Below are 22,317 nucleotides of genomic sequence, written 5' to 3' on the forward strand. Positions count from 1 at the left end.
AATAAAAGCAGCAGGATTTGAGGTGGCTACAGCTCTGTGCTAAGGTACAGGTATTGGAATTTTTGTGGAGGGAACAGGTTTTCTTTTTAAACCAGAAACTCTCAACTCAACCAGAAACTTTTAAACCACAAATTCTTTTTAAACTAGAAGCACATCCTGATCAAAGGAGTCCTTTTATGATTAACACTTCAAATGGCTTCAAGCAAGTATGGAGAAAAGAAATTAAAATATATTGCTTGAATTACTTTAAAATGTGAAAGACCAGAAATAATGAGAAAAAAATGACAAGTTGGTATGCCTAAGAAAGCTAAAGAAAAGAGGTAAATGCTTAAGTGGGATATTGGTAGCTCGGAGTGCCTTTGAAGCTTTGGACAAGTTTTGTTCCTTTAAAGGACTCTGATCTGCGTAACTGATTCTTATTCAACACCTAATTACACTTACCTGTAGTCAGCAGGCATGTAAGGTTTCTCCCCACTCAGTTATTCCCCCTGCTGAAGTGATACTTTTCAAATCTAGAAATGTAATGAGAACTAAGTAAAGCTCATCACTACACTTAAGCATTTTACTTCTTGGTCACTATCTTACCTGAGGGTTTCAGCCCTGGGCAAGTTCACTCTGGATTTAGTAAGACTGAAAATGACACTGGATGGTTGGGGGTAAAAGGGTTATATCCAGCCTTATTCTCATGGTGGCAGGTCAAGATGCACTAGAATCCCATCTGCCTCAGAGCAAGTCTGCATGTAGCAAGCCAGTCTCTGCCTCCAGACCCTTCTGCCACCTCACAGCCCCAGAGCACTGGGTGGAGCTCTTTAGTCAATAATAACCCATTGCCAACATGTGTGTAAGCATGCACCTGCAAGCATTGCATGTGCGCAGTGGACAAGCAGACCAGGGTCAGGTGAGAATCCTGGCCATGGAGCTTCCATTTTTCTCTACACTGAGCCCTTCAGGATTCTTGCCTCACAATCTGTGTGTCCTCAATCTTTCATGATGGTCCCTGTGTGAGAAAGGTGGAATGTTGTAACCAAATTCCACAATAACAACAGAGACTACAACAATATACAAATAACAACAAAAATTATGATACAGATAACAGAAATGATGATAATCCTCAAGCCTGAGGAGATCGATTGCCACCAAATGTGGTCATTCCAGCTGTATTCAAACCACCTCTACTCAGATGAGTTCATGATTCACACTTTCTATGCACACTCAGCAAGCAGCAGTTTTTGCTAGGATGTGTTCCCAATCCAGGCATTAGAGAAGATTAACCTTCAGGGCGATAAGACACATGTTCTAGTGGTAACAACGTAGGCAAATCTTGTCCATCAAGTAGGATGAATGCAAGAGACTGGTCCTGTGATAGGACCACGGCATGAAGGGGGTACTGTCTGGGTCTAGTATACCACACGTTTACCCCTCACTGTGGGGGTTACTGAGGGGTCTATGTATAGTGCTACTGGTGCATACATTGGCCATAAAGATAAAACTTCCTGGTAAGATGCTCTTACCTTCAAGCCATTTAGGATACACTACTGTGATCTTTGGGGGCCGCTCTTCCATTACTCCAGACATACACAGGAGAACAGACTCCAGACCTTGCCTCTAAGGTGCCAGGAGGGCCAGCCAGCACTTGTCCATGAGTTGAAACTTGCAAGTCCATGTCCACTGAATGAGTCTCTGGGGTTTATTGCAGTTGGTGCTGGTAGTAAGATATTTTTCTGGTGGTCCCACCTCAGTATCAATGATTTCTCCTTAGTTTGTATGTGCAATTGTATAGGGAAGACAGCAATGTGTATTAGCATGTATACAGGGCTCAGTGCCCTTTTCTGGAGCTTTTCATTCAAACTCCATAGCACTGTCCATAAGGTCCATAAGCGAACTGACCATTCTATAGACTATTGGTTTCTGACTTCAGGCCAGATTTTAACAAACCAGTGAACCTCTCTATCATATCTTCCCTGGTAAGATTATATGGTACATGATTCCACTTTATTTCTAATTGTTGCACCCATTCTTGTCATGCACGTCCAGTAACGTGGGTACCTTGATGACTCTCAATTACATATGGTCAGCCATAGACTGTAAAGAGATGCTCTAGACCTGTTTTGGTCATTTTCTGGTCTGCACAATGTGTAAGAAAAGCAACCAAAAGTCCAGTAGCTATGTCCACACAAGTCATGGCATATTGGTACACTTCTGACACAGACAGAGGCTCAATATAGTCTATCTCCCAGCTGATGAGGGGTATCAGTCCCTTAGCTATAATCCCAGATTTCTGTGGGACTTGATGTAAGTTCCTTTAAGAGAATGGAATGCACTTCTGCCAGGCTCTGCTGACTTCTTAAAAGGTCAAAGGTAGGTCCCATTTACAGGGTCACAGCCCATACCATCTTCTGCCCTGCATGCAACAAATGTGTTGTAACCATTGGGCCTCATCCAAGGTAGGCTTTCCTTCTAGCCAGTGTACCTGGGCCAATTCATCTGCCTCATCATTCCTGGCTATGCCAGCAGCAAATAACCTGCCACCTAATACAGTGTAACTGTTTTAGTCTGACCAGAGGTCCATCAGTCTTGCCACAACTCTTGCCCCCATAGGGGTTGGTGACCAACTGTCTAGTTGACATGGTACCATGTCGGTAGCCACAGGGTCAAGTCTCTATAGATGGCCCAGCCATCAGTGCAGACAACTACTGGGCAGGGCTCCTGGATGATCAAGAGCCATACTGCCTGACACTGTGCCCATTGACTGCTCTTCCCCTCACCATCTTCCATCCATATTGTCTCAGTCTTAGGATGAAAAGCTACAGCCCTTCATTTTGGAGTCTGCACATGGCTGGAACCCTCTGTGTACCATGCATCTTCAGATAAAGGGGCTCTTCCCTCTTTGCTACAAATGACCCTGAAGTAAATTCTTCCTACATTTCCCTGGTATATGTCACTGGCCCCAATGAGCATTGGCATTCTTCACTCAAGATGCTAGTGGAGAGGGCACTATGCTGTTGTAGGTATGTGCCCCACTTGCTCAGTGTAGGCATTGTACCATGCCACTCCACAGCTTTGAGTCCAGTCTCGTTTCTACCCCTCAATGGGATAGGTGGTAAGTCCTTTAGCAAGGCCATTCCAGTGATGGGCTCCATAGCCAGAAAGGCATGGTACATGGCAGCCAATTGTTTCTTTATTGAGGTGCACCATTACCTCTGCTCCTTTGCAGAGCTGTGACCAGAATCCAATAAATTAGTGAGTTTGTTGAAGCCACTGCCAGAGACCCTAGCCATTAACCATCTTCAGTTACATGAATATGCAGCTCACAGGGCCTTGATGGGTCTATCACACTCAAGGTCTGTATAGCCTTGACTGGCCATTTTGCAGCAGTAAAAGCAGATGCACATGTTTCATACCAGTCCCACCTGACATCCATTCATATCAAATGGTATAAGGGCTTCATGGTTTGTGCCAAGTGTGGGATAAACTCTCTCCAGTAGCCTGAAAGACCCAAAAACTCTTACAATAGTGTGACAGGTGTAGGGGTAGGAAAAGCCTGAGATTTATCTATGACTGCTTCTGGGATAACTTGAGTCTTACCTGACCAAACAACCCCTAAGAATTTGACAGACAAACTGCATCCCTGAACCTTGGTGCTGTTCACAGCCCATCCTTTCTCCTGTAGATGCTGCAGCAGTCTAGGTGCTGAACCTTCTAGATCTGAAAGAGAACCAAATGTAAGCATGAATTCAATATAATAGTACAATATAATAGAAAGAATCTTTTGTGGGATGCCAAATCCTGTGCTACAAGTCCATGGCAGATGGTGGGACTTTGAAGTTATCCAGAATTACAGTGAAAGTCCATTGCCATCCTTCCCATGTGAAGGCAAATTGGTTCTGACTTTCCTGTTCTATGTCTATGGAAAAGAAGGCATTAACAAGATCTACAACATAATGATATATCCCTAGTTCATGACGAAGGGTGTCCATAAGGCCTATAATAGAGAGGAAGGCAGCAGGCAGAGGAGGTATGACTTTATTCAGTTCTCTGCAATACATGGTCATACTCCAGGAGCTATCTGGCTTTTTCACTGGCCACACCAGGGAATTAAAAGGGCTATGTGTAGGTTTTATAACACCTACCTTCTCCAGTTCCTGGAGGGTTTCTCCAATTTCTTTATGTCCTCCAAGCAATTTGTACTGCTTGGTATTATTCACCCAGCAAGACACAGTCAGTGCTTTGGGTGGGTACTTAACATATCCCATCAGAACTGCCTTCACCACATATATACTCAGTCTGAACTCCCCTGCAATAGTCTGTAACCATAGGCCCTGCAAGGATATCTATCCCCAAAACATATTTGGGAGTGGGAGAGACAAACACATTATACTCCTTTGGAGGTAGATGTTGTATCCCCAGTGGGATTCAGGCTTGTTTCACTCTGATAGCCTTACCACCATACCCACCTATAACAGCAAGAGTCCCAGTGTTGCAATAAATCAGCACTCAGCTCCTTTGTCCACCAGAGCCAGGACACATTGCACATTCACTGGGACCAATGAATTGATATTTCAACATGTGGCCTCCAGTCCCCCAAGGCAGGTACCTTGATCCTCCTCTCAGTCAAACTGTATCTCCCAGTCACCTTCCTGTGATGATCCAGCAAGGTCAGCTCACTCTCCAGCAGAAAGTCTTGCAGACACATGGGCCAGACTTGTGGCTTTGTCTTCAGCTTCCATTTCTTGGTCCTCACTTTAGCTGACTGCTGAAACCATTGCTCCAGCTTCAGTTTCTGCCACAGCTCCAGTTAAGATTTTATATGACTTTCCATCCAGTTTCAATCTGTCTGCTCCTGCCTTTATTGTATCAACCCACATCTGGGTCCTCATGACCTTCACAGGGCTCTTTCAACTCTTCTTCTGAGTAGAGGACTGTGTTCCCTTGTTTCCACCTCATGCAAGTCTGCTACCATCTGGATAACCTCACTTATGGGCTGTCCTAAGTGAGGAGAAAGAATGGCCACTAGGACAAGGGAGCCATTTGAAGTACCACATTTCTCATCCCTACAGTTAAAGGCTCTTCATCTGGGCCATAATTCTCTGGACTATAAATGGAATTTTTAAGGCCTAAGTCCCGTAACACCTGTTGGAACTCAGCATATGTCTGCCATCTAGTAGGGGAAGATTGCAACTCACCCTGATTGGCCATACAGAGCCATAAGCCAATTGAAGAAGTAGTGCTTTCCTGGGATTTGATGTGTATTTTGCAGTCACTGGTGCAAGGCAGTATAAACTGTCAGGGAAACCAGCTTTCCCTTCTCTGATCCAGACGGAATGATATTGTCCATTCCTACATCCCAAAGACACAGTAGCCAAGATGATATTGACTCTGAAAGGTATCTACCAAAACTGGAAGCCCAAATCAACTAGCGCAGCCTGTGTATAGGGGTGGAGCATAGAGTGCTCCATGACCCAGGGAGGGAACTGCATCTCTCCTGGAGGAACCTGTGGTTGGTTGCTGCATCTTAATTTTCTTGACTACAACTGGGCAGCCTTTCAATAGAGGAGGGGTCAGTGCCTCTGGCACCAACACCATGTCCCACCCTCTCATCCTTCCCCAGTTCCTCCTCCATTTCCAGGGCTGTTGACAGCTTTCTTACTGCTCCTCCAAGTGCCTCCTCTAGTACACCCTTTACCTTTTCTACAATGCCTTTCAGTGATGCTATCTCTTCAGCAACTCTCTTACCTTCACCTCAATGCATCACAGCCGGCATTCTAATGCTTCCTTCTCTTGTGCTTCTCACAGAGTATGTCCTTCTCTTTCAAGGCTTTTGCCTCTTCTGCAGCACCTCGCAGCCTGCGTTCTTGTGCTGTCTCTTCCTGTGATACTATTACATCCTTTCCCATCTCCACAGCACCTTGTAGTGACACCATCTCAGTCATCAACAAATTTTTTACCTCCTCTACAGATGCCTCTTCTTGTTCTTCTTACAGGAGTCCATCCTTCCCCTTTATGTCCTTTCTTAACATGTGAAAAAAGCCAATCCACATTCCCACCACCTTGCGGGCACTCTGTTTTTCCAAGGAATTCCCTATTTTGCTGAGGGCCATTCCCTTCCTCAGGCATCACCTCTACCTCTCCCCAGTCCTGGGGAGGGACCCAATCCTCCCTCAGACCACATGTCCCCTGGGGGATACATGAGTGTCTCCCCATCCATAGGAGCAGCCACTGAAGTACCCATCCCATGAAGGCAGGTTATTTCGTTTTTTTTTCAGTCTGTAGAGAATCTTGCTAAGGTCACCAAATGTCTCACCTGAGAGTTTCAGCCCTGGGCAAGTTCACTCTGGATTCAGTGAGACCAAAAAATGACAATGGAACATTGTGGGTAAAAGAGTTTATACCCAGCTTTATTCTCGTGGTGGCAGGTCAAGCTCTGGAATCCCGTCTACCTCAGGGCAAGTCTGCATGCAGCAAGCTGGTCTCTGCCTCCATGTTTCTCCACCACCTCGCAGCCACAGAACACTGGGCAGAGCTCTTTCTATAGAGTCAATAATAGCCCTTTGCCAACAGGTGTGTAAGCCTGCACCTGTGAGCATTGTATGTACTCAGTGGGCAAGCAGACCAGGGTCAGGTGAGTATCTTGGCCATGAAACTTCCATTTTCTCTACAGTCACTAAAAGCTAACCTGAAGTGTGGATTGCAACTAAGGAAAACAAGCAGCATTCTCTGAATTAACAAAATTAAACTCATTTCATGGAGTATGGGGTTTTTGCATGCTCAGGTTGTTTTTGCATTATTCTTGGTGCTGGTGGTAGTAATAGCAGTAGATTAATAGCAGTGGCAAATGTGTGATAATTATAGTAGCTGCCTCTTGTTAATGTAGTTGGAGCAACTGTAGTACCCATAGCAACTGTACTTATAATTTATTTTAATGTTACAATAACAGAAGAATAAAAAATTGTAATTATAGCTTTCATATAGTAGCAATTCTTCCAGAGTTTTACTTAGTTCTTTGGGAACAGTTTGAGACTTGACCTTTGAAATTTGGAAAATTATAGTTCTGGAGAATTTTTTTCTGATACAAGGAAGCAGCAGTAGAGGATTAATGTGATCTGAAAACTGGGTTATAGGGAGTGGAGAATAAGTCTTTGTCCACTAGGCAGGAACAATCAGGAACAAAAATTATAAAATAAATAGAATACAAATCTATATAAATTATATATGTATATCTTATTTAAGTACTAACAGTAAGAATTTTAAAAAATAACAGAAAGAATTAAGTATCTGAAATGATTTGTGGCCCTGTATTTCGCAGCTTTTGTTTTTCTAGGAATTGCTGCTGCTTTTCTTAGAGTTGTTTTGGAGGAAGAGTTTGTTATTGATTTAAAATTATCTTACTGCCTTGAATTATTGCCCTCTTTATTCTTTAAACCAAGCAAAGTTTCTTCTATTAGTACATAGAGAATATAGAGTAGAGAAATAACTATCCAGAGCTACTGTCCCTGAAAGAACATTTTCAGAGTATAATTTAATCATCCTTAAAAGATCATATTTGTAGAGTGTTTGTATCCATTTTAATGGTGAAATTATAAAGGCATTCTAGTAAAAATAGAATAAAGAAAAAACAGACCAAAGGATATAATTACTCTACATCTTTATATTTTAAGGATGTGATAGTGGGCTTTGACTATGAAGAGTTGACTGAAAATCTACAGGGAAATGTAATGAAAGTAATGGCTGTATCACCATAAAGTGTACTAAAATACACTTGAACTATGTGAAATTGCAAATACACAAAATTCAGCTCAAGACAAAGGGGGTTTATTTTGAAAGATATTGCTTGGCAAATGAGAGAAAAAAGTCATGATTAATTTCATTGCTAAAGATCTTTTTAGTTAAAAATATATCTTTTAAGGCGAATAGCTAGAATTCATTATGCCTTGATAAAAAATGAAAAGAAAGAAGGAAAAAAGACATTGCTAGAAAGATGGAAATTTATTTCAAAGTAAACAACTACAAATTTAATTCTCCAATAGCTTACATAAAAATTACAATTAAGAGTTTGAAACAGCAAAGACCACAATATGCCAATGAAAGCTTTATTCAGATCATGAAGTGAGATAAAAGTTTTAATACTTTTAGATATTTAAGTCCTACACAGTTTTGTAGTTTTAAAGTCTTACTTGTTTTGTTTTATGATTAATAGAATTAATTATAGTATTATATTAGTTTATAGAATACTATATACTCTATGTAAGTATATAGAATTAATAGTATTTTATTTTATTCTTATGAAAATAGAAAAATAAACTATAGTAGCCCCAGATAATCTTGTTAGTTTATGATTACCTGAACATTATAATTTCATTGCCACAAATAACATGCTTTGGGTTTTATTTTGTAATATTTTGTGTGTGTGTGTGTGTATGCCCATTTGCATATATGTTCTTAATTCTGCATTTCTTAGATTAATATCAAAATTAGTATTTCCTGAGCTGGCTGTCCTTTCAGGCAGCTAAAGATCTTGGAGGCAAGAAGCCAGTATAGGATTAACAATTTGTCATGGATAATCCACAAAGTAAATAAACCCAGTATGAATAATTGAAAGTGGTCAGGGTTGCAGCATAGGACCTATTCAAAGTTAATTCAAGACTAAATTCTCTGCAGTTAATTCCCTCTCATTATCCTACCTCTAGAATAGGCTGGCATTGATAACTCTCTAAATAAAGAGACATTTGTATGTTATCGTTTTAGCATCTTATCTGCAAACATATAATCTTTATCTTCTTGATGGGGTGCTAGTATAATAGACTTGAACAATATGAACAAGCTTTTCCATTGGGGCAACCTCCTCCCAACCTTAAAAGTGAGGTCCAAAACATTTTCTGCATCTTAGTATTAAAGATATGTGATTTCTAAAATGTCCTAAATGGATTGCAGTTTAAGAAAATGCAATTAAATATCATGAAAATGCATTCATTGTAAAAAAAGACTTGCATGTCCAGCTAGTGTTAAAATAAAAGAGATTAACAATGGCCAATTCAGTGTTTGAATTACTTAAAATACTGTATTAGCCTTTGAAACCTAACCATTTCTTCCAGATAATACTTTTCCCACAATTAAAAGTGTATGCATTATAGATGTCTGACTTACCAATCTGCAAGGTGCTACTAAATCATACAAGCATTTGTTATTTAAACCAACCCAACTATTGCTGACTGTTCATTAAGACATTAATTACTTTCCTTTTTCTTTTTTAGCTACTATGATAATTTATTTTCAAAATTAGAATGCAGTTGAGTTGGGTGTATTTTAAGTAAAATTTTATCTGGGCTTTTTCTTAACATATTTCCTATTTTTCTCATTACAGGTTTCATATACACTGGAGAAGTCGTCCATCGAATGCTAACAGCCACACAGTACATAGCACCTTTGATGGCGAATTTCGATCCCAGTGTCTCCAGAAATTCAACAGTCAGATATTTTGATAATGGTATGTATTGGTTGGCCTACTTTTTACTGAATGTATACTTTTAAACATTGATCATTAAATTCATATTAATGTTTTTGTCACCTGGGTGTTTTTTTTTTTTTTTGGTAGACTGGATTTATAAACTGCTTAATGCAAATGCCTTGAGATCACAAATGTTATTCTGTAACTGTTAATAAGTGGAGTTAATAATAAAGAATATGGTCAAATGTCAGTATTCCTTCATCCATTTGTTCAAGAAATTGTTTATCAATACCTATTAGGCACTATAATCAATGGGTTACTGTAAACCACACCTCGAACAAAGCAAATACATTTATTTTATGCTAATTGTAGTAAGTCCTTTCTATTAAAAAAACTAAGGAAGGATAGTTTGTTAGTTCTGATCTTCCATTAGAGGAAAATGGCACAATACATTGATATTAAATTTTCAGAACTTATGAATTATATATACATAAGAAGAACACACCTCTTAAAAATATAGGGTAGTTGATAGTTAAAATATATTTATGAAAATTAAGTTTTCTTGACTTTAAGATATGAAATAGAACCTGTTAGGGTTTATCAAGTATATTGAAGGTAATCTAATCCCTACTATTTCTTTTGAAGACATAAATTAGAGAAAACCTACAGTAAGTCACTAAATGCTATTCAAACCTAATTAAGAAATTTAAGGTCCTGAAGACCTAAGTGAATTTTCATGTCTACCTCTTACTGTAGCTTTGATAGAGAAAAGAGTTTGTTTTGGAAACTTAAAAATAGAAATTTCTGTACTGTGTAATACAGAAGTGGTATTTGTCCAAATGACAATTTCATCCTTTAAAATACTGGAAGCACTTGGTGTGAACAAAGTTATTTCTATTCTTGTCCTAATGATCAGGGATGAAATTTACCAGTGGGTATTACAGATTTAATGGTGACAATAGCTTTGGGAAATGTGACCAGTTTGCTAAAAGCAGTCTTCTGACCAATGTAGTGAAACCATTTTTACAGGTCAAAATAGGAGGAAACTAAACAGTTAGATATACATTCTGAGAAATCATTTCAAACCATACGAATGATACCAAAGTGTGTTGCAATTTTAAGTAACTTCAAAAGTTATCCATCATAATAATTATTTCCCCTTGTTATTTTAAGAACTGTTACACTATCCTCCTCCTTAAAAAAAATTAATGAGGTGCTACAGCCCAAGGATGTAAAAGTAGACTGTAAATTGATTGAGGCAAAACTATAACCAGAGACTTACCTAATGCTTATTCCATGACCTCCTAGATGGAATCAACTTAATAAATAGGACATGATTTGATGAAACCTGATTATTTCCCAAATCCTGCTACATACTAGGCGATGTTGGGGACATTCACTCATGGGCACAGGTTTCTGATGACCAAATTTTTATATTATGAGCACCAAAATCATAAAGCATATTAGATGCTTCTCCCTCTGTAATCCTCATACAGCATCTTCCTAAGTAGCTCTTAATATTTGAACTTTACATTTATTTGAATCATTTTTTTTAAGTGAATGCATAGCACTCCAATGGGGCACTAAACTCTTTGAAAACAAGGACTGTTATTACAAGAAATCACTTTGTCTTCAGTACCTGGCACAGGAACTCAATACACAGGAACTCAAGGAGGTCTTCCATAATTACTCAATGAGTGAAATAATGAAAAAAATTAAATATGTTAAGATAACTTTTTAACTCTGAGAGCTGACAAAGCATTAATAGTGAAGAAGTAATGTATTTTACTTTATTGAAATATCTTCTTTGTAATAATCAGTGGGAATACTGAGTTCTTACAATATGATAATGAAGGCTGTATAATTGCTTGTGTTTCATTAAATGAATGAAACACTTTTGAGTATCGCAAGGCTCTTCACAAAGTCATTTTAGGCAATAGCAACTCACTAAAATAATTTCCAGCTTTGGTTAGAATCATTGAAAGAATGCTTAAGGATGGGAAGCTCAACATTTTAGGAAAGCAAAACTTCTCTAGAGGAGATGGCAGCAGTTGAGAAAATTTCTAAGATAATATTTTTAGAAGCATTAAAGCACTAGACTTAAAAAATGAGACAATGCTTCCAAATGTTATAGGTAACCTAGATGATTACTGAAGTCTGAGTCCCAGAATATTAATGCACAAAAACTAGACAAAATTATAAAAATAAGCCCTTTACTAGAAAAAATTTGATGCCTCATAAATAGCAAGTCATAAAGTATAATTTTTATTAATGATTATAAGCTTGATTGAGCATAGAACCAGAAAATTTGGAATTGATATTGGCACTAGTTCATTCTACTTGACTGTTTTTATTTTGGAGATAAAAACTTGGCATCCATTACCAATCAGATGATTTGATTATGGTTAAATAAACACCCTAGGGATGCTCAGTTCCAACGATAGGATGGTCTGATATATGGTCTTAAATAACAACTTCAGCTCTGACAGGAGGAACAAAGCACCACTAGAGTCCATGCCTGCTGTGAAAGAATGGTGTAATGTTGTCAGTTACAAGTGCTTACTCTCAATGTATTTTTCTATCAGTTTTACAGCTTCAGGTTTTATAGTCAAGTATTTAATTCATTATATGTTCAGTTTTGTGTATGGTGTGAGATAGGGGTCCAGTTCCGTTCTTTTGCATGTGTCTATCAGTTTTCTGAGCCATTTATTGAAGAGACTATAGCTTCCCCATTGTATAATCTTGGGGTCTTTATTAAAAATTAATTGATCATATAAACATGGGTTTGTTTGGGGCCTCTATTCTGTTCCTTTTATAACAATACCATACTATTTTGATTAGTATGGCTTTGTAATTTATTTGGAAATCTGTAAGTGTGATGCCTCCTGCTTTGTTCTTCTTTCTAAATACTGCTTGGCTATTTAGGGTCTTTTGTGGTTCCATACAAATTTTAGAATTTTTGTTCTATTTCTATGAAAAATGCTACTGGAATTTTAACAGAGACTGCATCAAATTTGTACATTATGTTGGGTAATGTGGACAATTTTTCTAATCCATGAAAATGGAATATCTTTCCATTATTTGTGTCTTCCTCAATTTCTGTCATCAATGTTTCTTGTTTTCATTATACAAATCTTTTATCTCATTTAAATTTAGTTGTATTTTATTGTTCTTGATACTACTGTAAATGGAACTGTTTCCTTAATTTCTCTTCCTGATAATTCACTGTTAGCTATAAAAAAGGAGCTGATATTGTATAGTGAAACATTACTGAATTTGTTCATTATACTGAATTTGTTTATTAGTTTGAACCGTTTTGGGATGAAACCTTTACAGTTTTCTATTTATAATATCATGTCTTCTGCAAACAGACAGTTTTACTTCTTCTTTTCCAATTTAGATGTCTTTTATTTCTTTTTCTTGCCTAATTGTTATAGTTAGGACTTACAGTACTCTGTTGAATAAAAATGGTGGGAGTGGGCATCCTTGTCTTTTTCCTTCCCACTTTTCACCCTTAAATATGATGTTAGCTGTAGGCTTGTCATGTTAGCTGTGGGCTTGTCAAGTTTATTATGTTGAAATACATTCTTTCTGTACTTAATTTGTTGAAAGATTTTCTCATGAAAGGATGTTGAATTTTGTTAAATGCTTTTTCTCTACCTATTCAGATGATCATATAATTTTACTCCCTCATTTTGTTAATGTGGTATATCATATCACATTGATTGATTTGTGTGTGTCAAACCATCCTTGCATCCCAGAAGAAATGCAGCTTGATCATGGCATATGATCCTTTTAATGTATTGCTGAATTTGGGTTTCTAAAACTTTGGTCTATCTTCATCAGAGATATTGGCCTATAAGTTTATTTTCTTATAATATTCTCATCTGACTTTGTTATAAAATTAATGCTGTCTTTGTAAAATATGTTTGGAAGTATTCTCTCTTCTGTTTTTTGTAAGAGTTTACAAAGATTTGTATTCTTCTTTAAATATTTGGTAGAATTTCCCAATTAAGCCATCGGATCGTGAACTTTTCTTTGTTGGGAGTTTGCCAATTACTGATTCAGTCTTTTTATTAGTAATTGGCCTTTTCAGATTTCTGTTTCCTCATGATTGTGTCTTGATTGATGGTATGTTTCTACTAGTTTATCCATTTCTTTCAGCTTGTGTAATTTGTATAATTGAGTGGTTTCTTATGACCTTTAGTATTATCACTAGTAGTGCCTCCTCTTCCATTTCTGATTTTATTTATTTGGGACTTTTTTATTAGTAGTCTAGCTAAAGTTTTGTCACTTTTTAAAAAAATTCTTCTGAAACCTCAGTCCTTAATTTCATTGATCTTTCCTGTTTTTTGGAGGGGACCTTTCCATTTCATTTATTACCACTCTGATCTTTCTTATTTCCTTCCTTCTACTAATTTTGAGCTTGGTTTGTTTTTCTAGTTTTGAGGTATAAAATTAGGTCTTTTTTGGTGCATGATGTTTTTAAGGTAGGCATTTATTGCTATGAACTTCCCTCTTAGAACTGCTTTTACTGTATCCTATAAGTTTTGATATGTTGTGTTCCAATTTTCCCTTGTCTCAAAGTACTTTTAGATTTTCCTTTTAATTTCTTCTTTGACTCACTGGTTGTTCAGGAAGACTTTTTAAATCACATATGTCTGAATTTTCCAATTTTCCTTATGTTTTTCATTTCTAGTTTCATACCACTTTGATCAGAAAAGATACTTGATATGACTTCACCCTTTTAAAATTTGTTAAGATTTGTCTTGTGACCTAACATATGATCTGTCCTGGAGAATGTCCCATGTGTGCTTGAATAGAGTGTGTATTCTGCCGCTTTTGGATGAAATATTATGTATATTTCTGTTAGGTTCATCCGATCTAACATGTAGTTTAAGTTCAGTGTTCCTAGAATGATTTTCTGTCTGGATGATCTGTCCATTGTTGAAAGTGAGATATGAAATTCCCTGCTATTATTGTATTGATGCCTATTTCTGCCTTCAGGTCTGTTAATATGTGCTTTTTATACTTATCTCTACTGATGTGGGTGCAGAAATATTTACAATTGTTATATCCTTTGATGAAGTAACCCCTTTATCATTATATAATGATCTTTGTCTCTTATTACGGGGTTTGGCTTAATGCCTACTTTGTCTAAGTATACCTGCACCTGCTTTCTTTTGATTTCCATTTGCAAGGAATATCTTTTTTCATACTTCCAGTCTATGTGTGTTCTTAAAACTAAAGTGAGTCTCTAATATGCAGTGTATGGTCGAGTCCTTTTTTTTTTTCTTTTTATCTCTTCAACCACTCTGTCTTGTGATTGGAGAATTTACTCCATCTACATTTACAGAAACTATTTGTAGGTATGTACTTACTATTGCCACTTTGGTAGTCATTTGCTGGCTGATTTGTAGTTCCTTTGTCCCCTTCCTCCTCACTTGATCTCTTTCATGGTGATCTGATGATTTTTCTGTAGTGGTATACTTTGATTCCTTTCACTTTATCTTTGGTGTATCTACTGTAGATTATTATATTGTGGTTACCATGAGGCGTAACATCTACAATGTATTGTAAGATGATAACAACTGACTTCAAAATCATACAAAAGCTCTGTATTTTTATACCCTCCACCGCATTTTGTTTTTGACGTCACAATTTACAATTTTGTAGCTTATGTAACAAATTATTATATTATTACAGTTATAGTTATTTTTAATACTTTTGTCTCAACCTTTATATTAGAGTTATAAGTAATTTAGCAGCCACCATTACAATATAAGAGTATTCTGAATTTCACTGCATATTTACCTTTACCAGTGAGTTTTACATTTTCATATTATTCCTGTAACTAATTAGCATCCTTTCATTTCAGCTTGAAGAACTGCCTTTATCATTTCTTATAAGGCTGGTCTAGTGGTAATTAACTCTGTTAGCTTTTGTTTTTCTGGAAAACTAGCTCTCCTTCATTTGGGAAGGACAATCTTGCTGGGTAGAATACTCTTGTGGGCAGTTTTTTTTCTTTCAGCCCTCAAATATCTCATCCCACTCCCTCTGGCCTTCAGGTTTTTGCTAAAAATCTGCTGATAGCCTTGTGGGAGTTACCTTGTAAGTAACAATTTGCTTTTCTCTCGCTGCTTTTAAGATTCTTTCTTTGTCTTTAACTTCAGATGATTGAATTACAGTGTGCCTTGGTGTAAGGTTTTTTTGATTTAATCTTTTTTGGTATTTTGGAGCTTCCAGGATCTGAATTTCTGTTTATTTCCCTAGGTTAAAGAAGTTTTAAGGCATTATTTCTTTGTTTAAGCTTTCTTCCCCTTTCTCTCTTCTCCTTCTGGTATCCCTATAATGTAAATACTGATCCACTTGATAATGTCCTATATGTCCCTTATGCTATCTTCACTCTTTTTCTTTCTTTTTTCTTTTTGCTCCTCTGATTGGATGAATTCCACTACTCTGTCTTCAAGTGCAATGATCTTTCTTCTACTTGATCTAGTCTGCTGTTGAACCCTTCTATTAAAATTTCAGGTCAGTCATAGTACTCTTCTGCTGTATGATTTCTAATACTTTATAATATTTCTGTGTAGTGTTTTTTCATATCTCTGTTGAAATTCTCATTTTGTTTGTGTATTGTTCTTTTTACCACAGTGAGCATCTTTATGATTGTTATGTTGACTCATTTGGACAAATCACTACCTCCATTTCATTAAGATCAGTTTCTGGAGATTTATCTTGTTCTTTTGTCTGGAACATAGCCTCCTGTTTCTTCATTTTTCCTGCTCTCTATTGGTTTCTGCTCATTAGATGAAATAGCCACCAGTCTTGTCAGATTAGTCTTGTGGAGCTTATCAGTCAGCTCAGCATGAGCTCCTGATTGTCTCTCAAACAGGATTGTCCAAGATGCCATCTTTGTTCTTTGTGGCTCCCAGTAGTTGAGAGTGTGCCAAGAACCATTAGTGTTTCAAAGGGAAAGGTTACAACCATCACCTAGATGCAGGCTGATTTGTACCTGGTACCTCAGGCGACAGCTGGGAAAGCATGCAGTCAAGCCTTTTCCAAGGAGAAACTGGGTGATAAGCATTTTGCCTGTTGTATGGGTGTATAATCATGGTGGTTGCTCCTGCACTTATTTAGAAACTGCTTCTTTGTTTGCTATAGTCTTGTGGGACTTGGAAATGCAGCCCCTGTTGGATATCAGAGCAAGATGATTTGGGTGCCTAAACCTGGCATGGTAGCTATAAAAGCTGAAGCACTAGGTGTGTAGACAAGCTCCTTCCAGATAGATACTGGCAACTTGGTTTTATTGTTAAAGCGAGCTAGAGAGAGAAGATGGGGGAAGCACCCACAAGCTCTTTACGCCTCTGAGGAGGATAATAGTAAGCACCTAGATGAATGCTAATTAGAAGCCAGAATCTCATATACCAGACTGTAAAGTATGCAGTTACATTACTCTGAGGGAAAGACTTGGGTGATGGGCATTTTTTGCCTACTAACTCCCTGCTAAGCCCTGAGGGATAGCCATAGCAAATGCTCATGGGCATGCTGTTAATGACTACTTCTTTCTCTGCTACAGTCCTATGATATTTGTGAATGCAAATCTCATTATCAGAGTTAGTGATCTGGGGGCCTGTCACTTGGGTGGCAGCCACAAGATCTAGGTGCCAGACGTGTGTGCAAGCTCTTTCCAGAAAGTTACTGGTGGCCTGGCTTTATTGTTGGAGAGAGCCAAAGGAGAAGTTGGGAGAAGCACCCAGTGGCTCTCTGGGGCTCCATAGAAGACCACAATCAGCAGCTAGATGAATGCTGTTTGGTTGTTCTGCATATATATGTAAATTCAGTGTGCCCATGGGAGGAGGGAAATTCAGGAGCCTTCTACGTCTCCATCTTGGTCCTAAGCTCTCAGCATTAAGTCATACTCAAACACAATAAAGACAAGATTATGGTCCACATCATTTGTTACAGTGATTAATTCAGGAATAATCAGGTGGAAGAAATGCATAGGGCAAGGTATGAGGGAAAGGGTGTGGAGCTTCCTTGCCCTCTCTGGGCATATGACCCTCCCAGCACTTCTACATCTTCACTAACTTGGAAGGTTCTGCCATACAATATTAATTTCTTTCTTTTTTAATTATATATTACTGAACTCAGAGATAAGTTTTCCTCTTGTAGTTCTGTGAATTTCATTTTCTATACAAACTTTCTGGCAACTTGATTTTTTAACTGAACAGAAAATCCAGTACTTAAAGCTAAGCAAAAGTCTTAGCTGCTCATTTATTTATCTAAAAATAAAACAGAATAAACAATTTTAGTTAAACCAAATATATGAATTCTTATTGATGGCTATTAAAATGTGTTTCAATTTACATTTGATGTTAATAGACTCATCAGAATATGATATACAGCACTGAAGATTCATCCCAGTGTACTTCAATGGGGCTTCAGAAATCTTAGCCTGGGGACCTTTAAGCTACACTGCAGCCTCCTTGAAGCAATACAACAAAGATAGAAATGCAGGCATTGTGAATCAAAGAAGAAAAACCCCATTAGTGTTACAGGAATTTCTTCAGTATGGAAGAGTATAATTCTAAGTATGGAGGAAGCATTTTCAGGTCTTTCATAAGTGATTCTGGCTTTCCTTAATACGTTCCTTCTCTCTCAACATTTGTCAGAATGTATTTGAAGTTCATTCAGTCCACTAGGGCTGCATTTTGAAAGTGGCTCACGGAAATTTAAGCAGATAGTATCCATTAACATTAATGGACTTCCTAAGGCAAAATTCCCCCGTACTGGGCTCAATATTAACCTCGGTATGAAGTTAGATTTTACTAAATATTTAGAGAATACTCAATTCTTTAAAAATATTCCAAGTGCTGGGGGCAGAGCCAAGATGGTGGCGTGAGTAGAGCAGCGGAAATCTCCTCCCAAACCACATATATCTATGAAAATATAACAAAGACAACTCTTCCTACAATAAAGACCAGAGGACACAGGACAACATCCAGACCACATCCACACCTACGAGAACCCAGCGCCTCGCAAAAGGGCAGCCTGAGCCAGGCCACGCCCACAGCAACAGTGGAGATAAACTCCATAGCAGCCGGGCAGGAGGCACAAGCCCTGTCTGCGTGCAGCTACCCAGCACAAGCCACTAGAGGTCGCTGTTCTCCCAGGAGAGGAAGGCCACAAACAGAAAAGAAGGGAAGTTCTTCCAGCCGTCACTCATCCCAGCTCTGCAAACTATTCCTATCACCATGAAAAGATAAAATTACAGGCAAACCAAGATCACAGAGACACCAGAGAAGGAGACAGACCTAACCAGTCTTCCTGACAAAGAATTCAAAATAAAAATCATAAACATGCTAACAGAGATGCAGAGAAAAATGCAAGAGCAATGGGATGAAGTCCGGAGGGAGATCACAGATGCCAGAAAGGAGATTACAGAAATGAAACAAACTCTGGAAGGATTTATAAGCAGAATGGATAAGATGCAAGAGGCCATTGATGGAATTGAAACCAGAGAACAGGAACGCATAGAAGTTGACATAGAGAGAGATAAAAGGATCTCCAGGAATGAAACAATATTAAGAGAACTGTGTGACCAATCCAAAAGGAACAATATACATATTATAGGGGTACCAGAAGAAGAAGAGAGAGGAAAAGAGATGGAAAGTATCTTGGAAGAAATAATTGCTGAAAACTTCCCCAAACTGGGGGAGGAAATAATTGAACAGACCACGGAAATACACAGAACCCCCAACAGAAAGGATCCAAGGAGGACAACACCAAGACACATAATAATTAAAATGGCAAAGATCAAGGACAAGGAAAGAGTTTTAAAGGCAGCTAGAGAGAAAAAGGTCACCTATACAGGAAAACCCATCAGGCTAACATCAGACTTCTTGACAGAAACCCTACAGGCCAGAAGAGAATGGCATGATACATTTACTGCAATGAAACAGAAGGGCCTTGAACCAAGGATACTGTATCCAGCACGATTATCATTTAAATATGATGGCAGGATTAAACAATTCCCAGACAAGCAAAAGCTGAGGGAATTTCCTTCCCACAAACCACCTCTACAGGGCATCTTACAGGGACTTCTCTAGATGGGAGCACTCCTAGAAAGAGCACAGCACAAAACACCCAACATATGAAGAATGGAGGAGGAGGAATAAGAAGGGAGAGAAGAAAAGGATCTCCAGACAGTGTATATAACAGCTCAATAAGTGAGCTAAGTTAGGCAGTAAGATACTAAGGAGGCTAACCTTGAACCTTTGGTAACCACGAATTTAAAGCCTGCAATGGCAATAAGTACATATCTTTCAATAGTCACCCTAAATGTAAATGGACTGAATGCATCAATCAAAAGACACAGAGTAATAAAATGGATAAAAAAGCAAGACTATATGCTGCTTACAAGAAACTCACCTCAAACCCAAAGACATGTACAGACTAAAAGTCAAGGGATGGAAAAACATATTTCAGACAAACAACAGAGAGAAGAAAGCAGGGGTTGCAGTACTAATATCAGACAAAATAGACTTCAAAACAAAGAAAGTAACAAGAGATAAAGAAGGACACTACATAATGATAAAGGGCTCAGTCCAACAAGAGGATATAACCATTCTAAATATATATGTACCCAACACAGGAGCCCCAGCATATGTGAAACAAATACTAACAGAACTAAAGGGGGAAATAGACTGCAATGCATTCATTCTAGGAGACTTCAACACAACACTCACCCCTAAGGATAGATCCACCAGGCAGAAAATAAGTAAGGACACGGAAGCACTGAACAACACAGTAGAGCAGATGGACCTAATAGACATCTATAGAACTCTACATCCAAAAGCAACAGGATATACATTCTTCTCAAGTGCACATGGAACATTCTCCAGAATAGACCACATACTAGCCCACAAAAAGAGTCTCAGCAAAATCCAAAATATTGAAATTCTACCAACCAATTTTTCAGACCACAAAGGTATAAAACTAGAAATAAATTCTACAAAGAAAACAAAAAAGCTCACAAACACATGTAGGCTTAACAACATGCTCCTAAATAATCAACGGATCTACAAACAAATTAAAATGGAGATCAAGGAATATATAGAAACAAATGACAACAATAACACAAAGCCTCAACTTCTGTGGGATGCAGCAAAAGCAGTCTTAAGAGGAAAGTATATAGCGATCCAGGCACACTTGAAGAAGCAAGAACAATCCCAAATGAATAGTCTAACATCACAATTATCGAAATTGGAAAAAGAAGAGCAAATGAGGCCTAAAGTCAGAAGAAGGAGGGACAAAATAAAGATCAGAGAAGAAATAAACAAAATTGAGAAGAATAAAACAATAGCAAAAATCAATGAAACCAACAGCTGGTTCTTTGAGAAAATAAACAAAATGGATAAGCCTCTAGCCAAACTTATTAAGAGAAAAAGAGAATCAACACAAATCAACAGAATCAGAAATAAGAACAGAAAAATCAGGACAGACTCCACAGAAATACAAAGAATTATTAAAGACTACTATGAAAACCTATATACCAACAAGCTGGAAAACCTAGAAGAAATGGACAACTTCCTAGAAAAATACAACCTTCGAAGACTGACCAAGGAAGAAACACAAAAGTTAAACAAACCAATTATGAGCAAAGAAATTGAAACGGTAATCAAAAAACTACCCAAGAACAAAACCCCCGGGCCAGACGGATTTACCTCGGAATTTTATCAGACACACAGAGAAGACATAATACCCATTCTCCTTAAAGTTTTCCAAAAAATAGAAGAGGAGGGAATACTCCCAAACTCATTCTATGAAGCCAACATCACCCTAATACCAAAACCAGGCAAAGACCCCACCAAAAAAGAAAATTACAGACCAATATCCCTGATGAATGTAGATGCAAAAATACTTTATAAAATATTAGCAAACCGAATTCAAAAGTATATCAAAAGGGTCATACATCATGACCAAGTGGGATTCATCCCAGGGATGCAAGGATCGTACAACATTCGAAAATCCATCAACATCATCCACCACATCAACAAAATGGAAGACAAAAACCACATGATCATCTCCATAGATGCTGAAAAAGCATTTGACAAAATTCAACATCCATTCATGATAAAAACTCTCAGCAAAATGGGAATAGAGGGCAAGTACCTTAACATAATAAAGGCCATATATCATAAACCCACAGCCATCATTATACTGAACAGCGAGAAGCTGGAAGCTTTTCGTCTGAGATCGGGAACTAGACAGGGATGCCCACTCTCCCCACTGATATTTAACATAGTACTGGAGGTCCTAGCCATGGCAATCAGACAAAACAAAGAAATACAAGGGATCCAGATTGGTAAAGAAGAAGTTAAACTGTCACTATTTGCAGATGACATGATATTGTACATAAAAAACCCTAATGACTCCACCCCAAAACTACTAGAACTGATATCAGAATACAGCAAAGTTGCAGGATACAAAATTAACACACAGAAATCTGTAGCTTTCCTATACACTAACAATGAACCAATAGAAAGAGAAATCAGGAAAACAATTCCATTCACAATTGCATCAAAAAGAATAAAATACCTAGGAATAAATCTAACCAAAGAAGTGAATGACCTATACTCTGAAAACTACAAGTCACTCTTAAGAGAAATTAAAGGGGAAACTAACAAATGGAAACTCATCCCATGCTCATGGCTAGGAAGAATTAATATAGTCAAAATGGCCATCCTGCCCAAAGCAATATACAGATATGATGCAATCCCTATCAAATTCCAGCAACATTCTTCAATGAACTGAAACAAATAATTCAAAAATTCATATGGAAACGCCAAAGACCCTGAATAGCCAAAGCAATC

At 37.8% G+C, this 22,317-nt stretch overlaps 1 protein-coding gene across 3 annotated transcripts in view; it reads left to right on the plus strand.

Annotated features, from left to right (window-relative positions):
* Nucleotides 1-22,317, plus strand: part of PLXDC2 (plexin domain containing 2) — a 437,738-nt gene that overhangs the window by 301,673 nt on the left and 113,748 nt on the right. For all 3 annotated transcript variants that reach the window (XM_036880911.2, XM_057498266.1, XM_036880912.2), the window contains exon 5: nt 9,359-9,481. In XM_036880911.2, the coding sequence (XP_036736806.2) occupies nt 9,359-9,481 (123 nt within the window). The remainder of the gene's footprint in view (nt 1-9,358; nt 9,482-22,317) is intronic.

Source organism: Manis pentadactyla, chromosome 3 (genome assembly GCF_030020395.1).
Source record: "Manis pentadactyla isolate mManPen7 chromosome 3, mManPen7.hap1, whole genome shotgun sequence".
Taxonomy (NCBI): Eukaryota; Metazoa; Chordata; class Mammalia; order Pholidota; family Manidae; genus Manis; species Manis pentadactyla.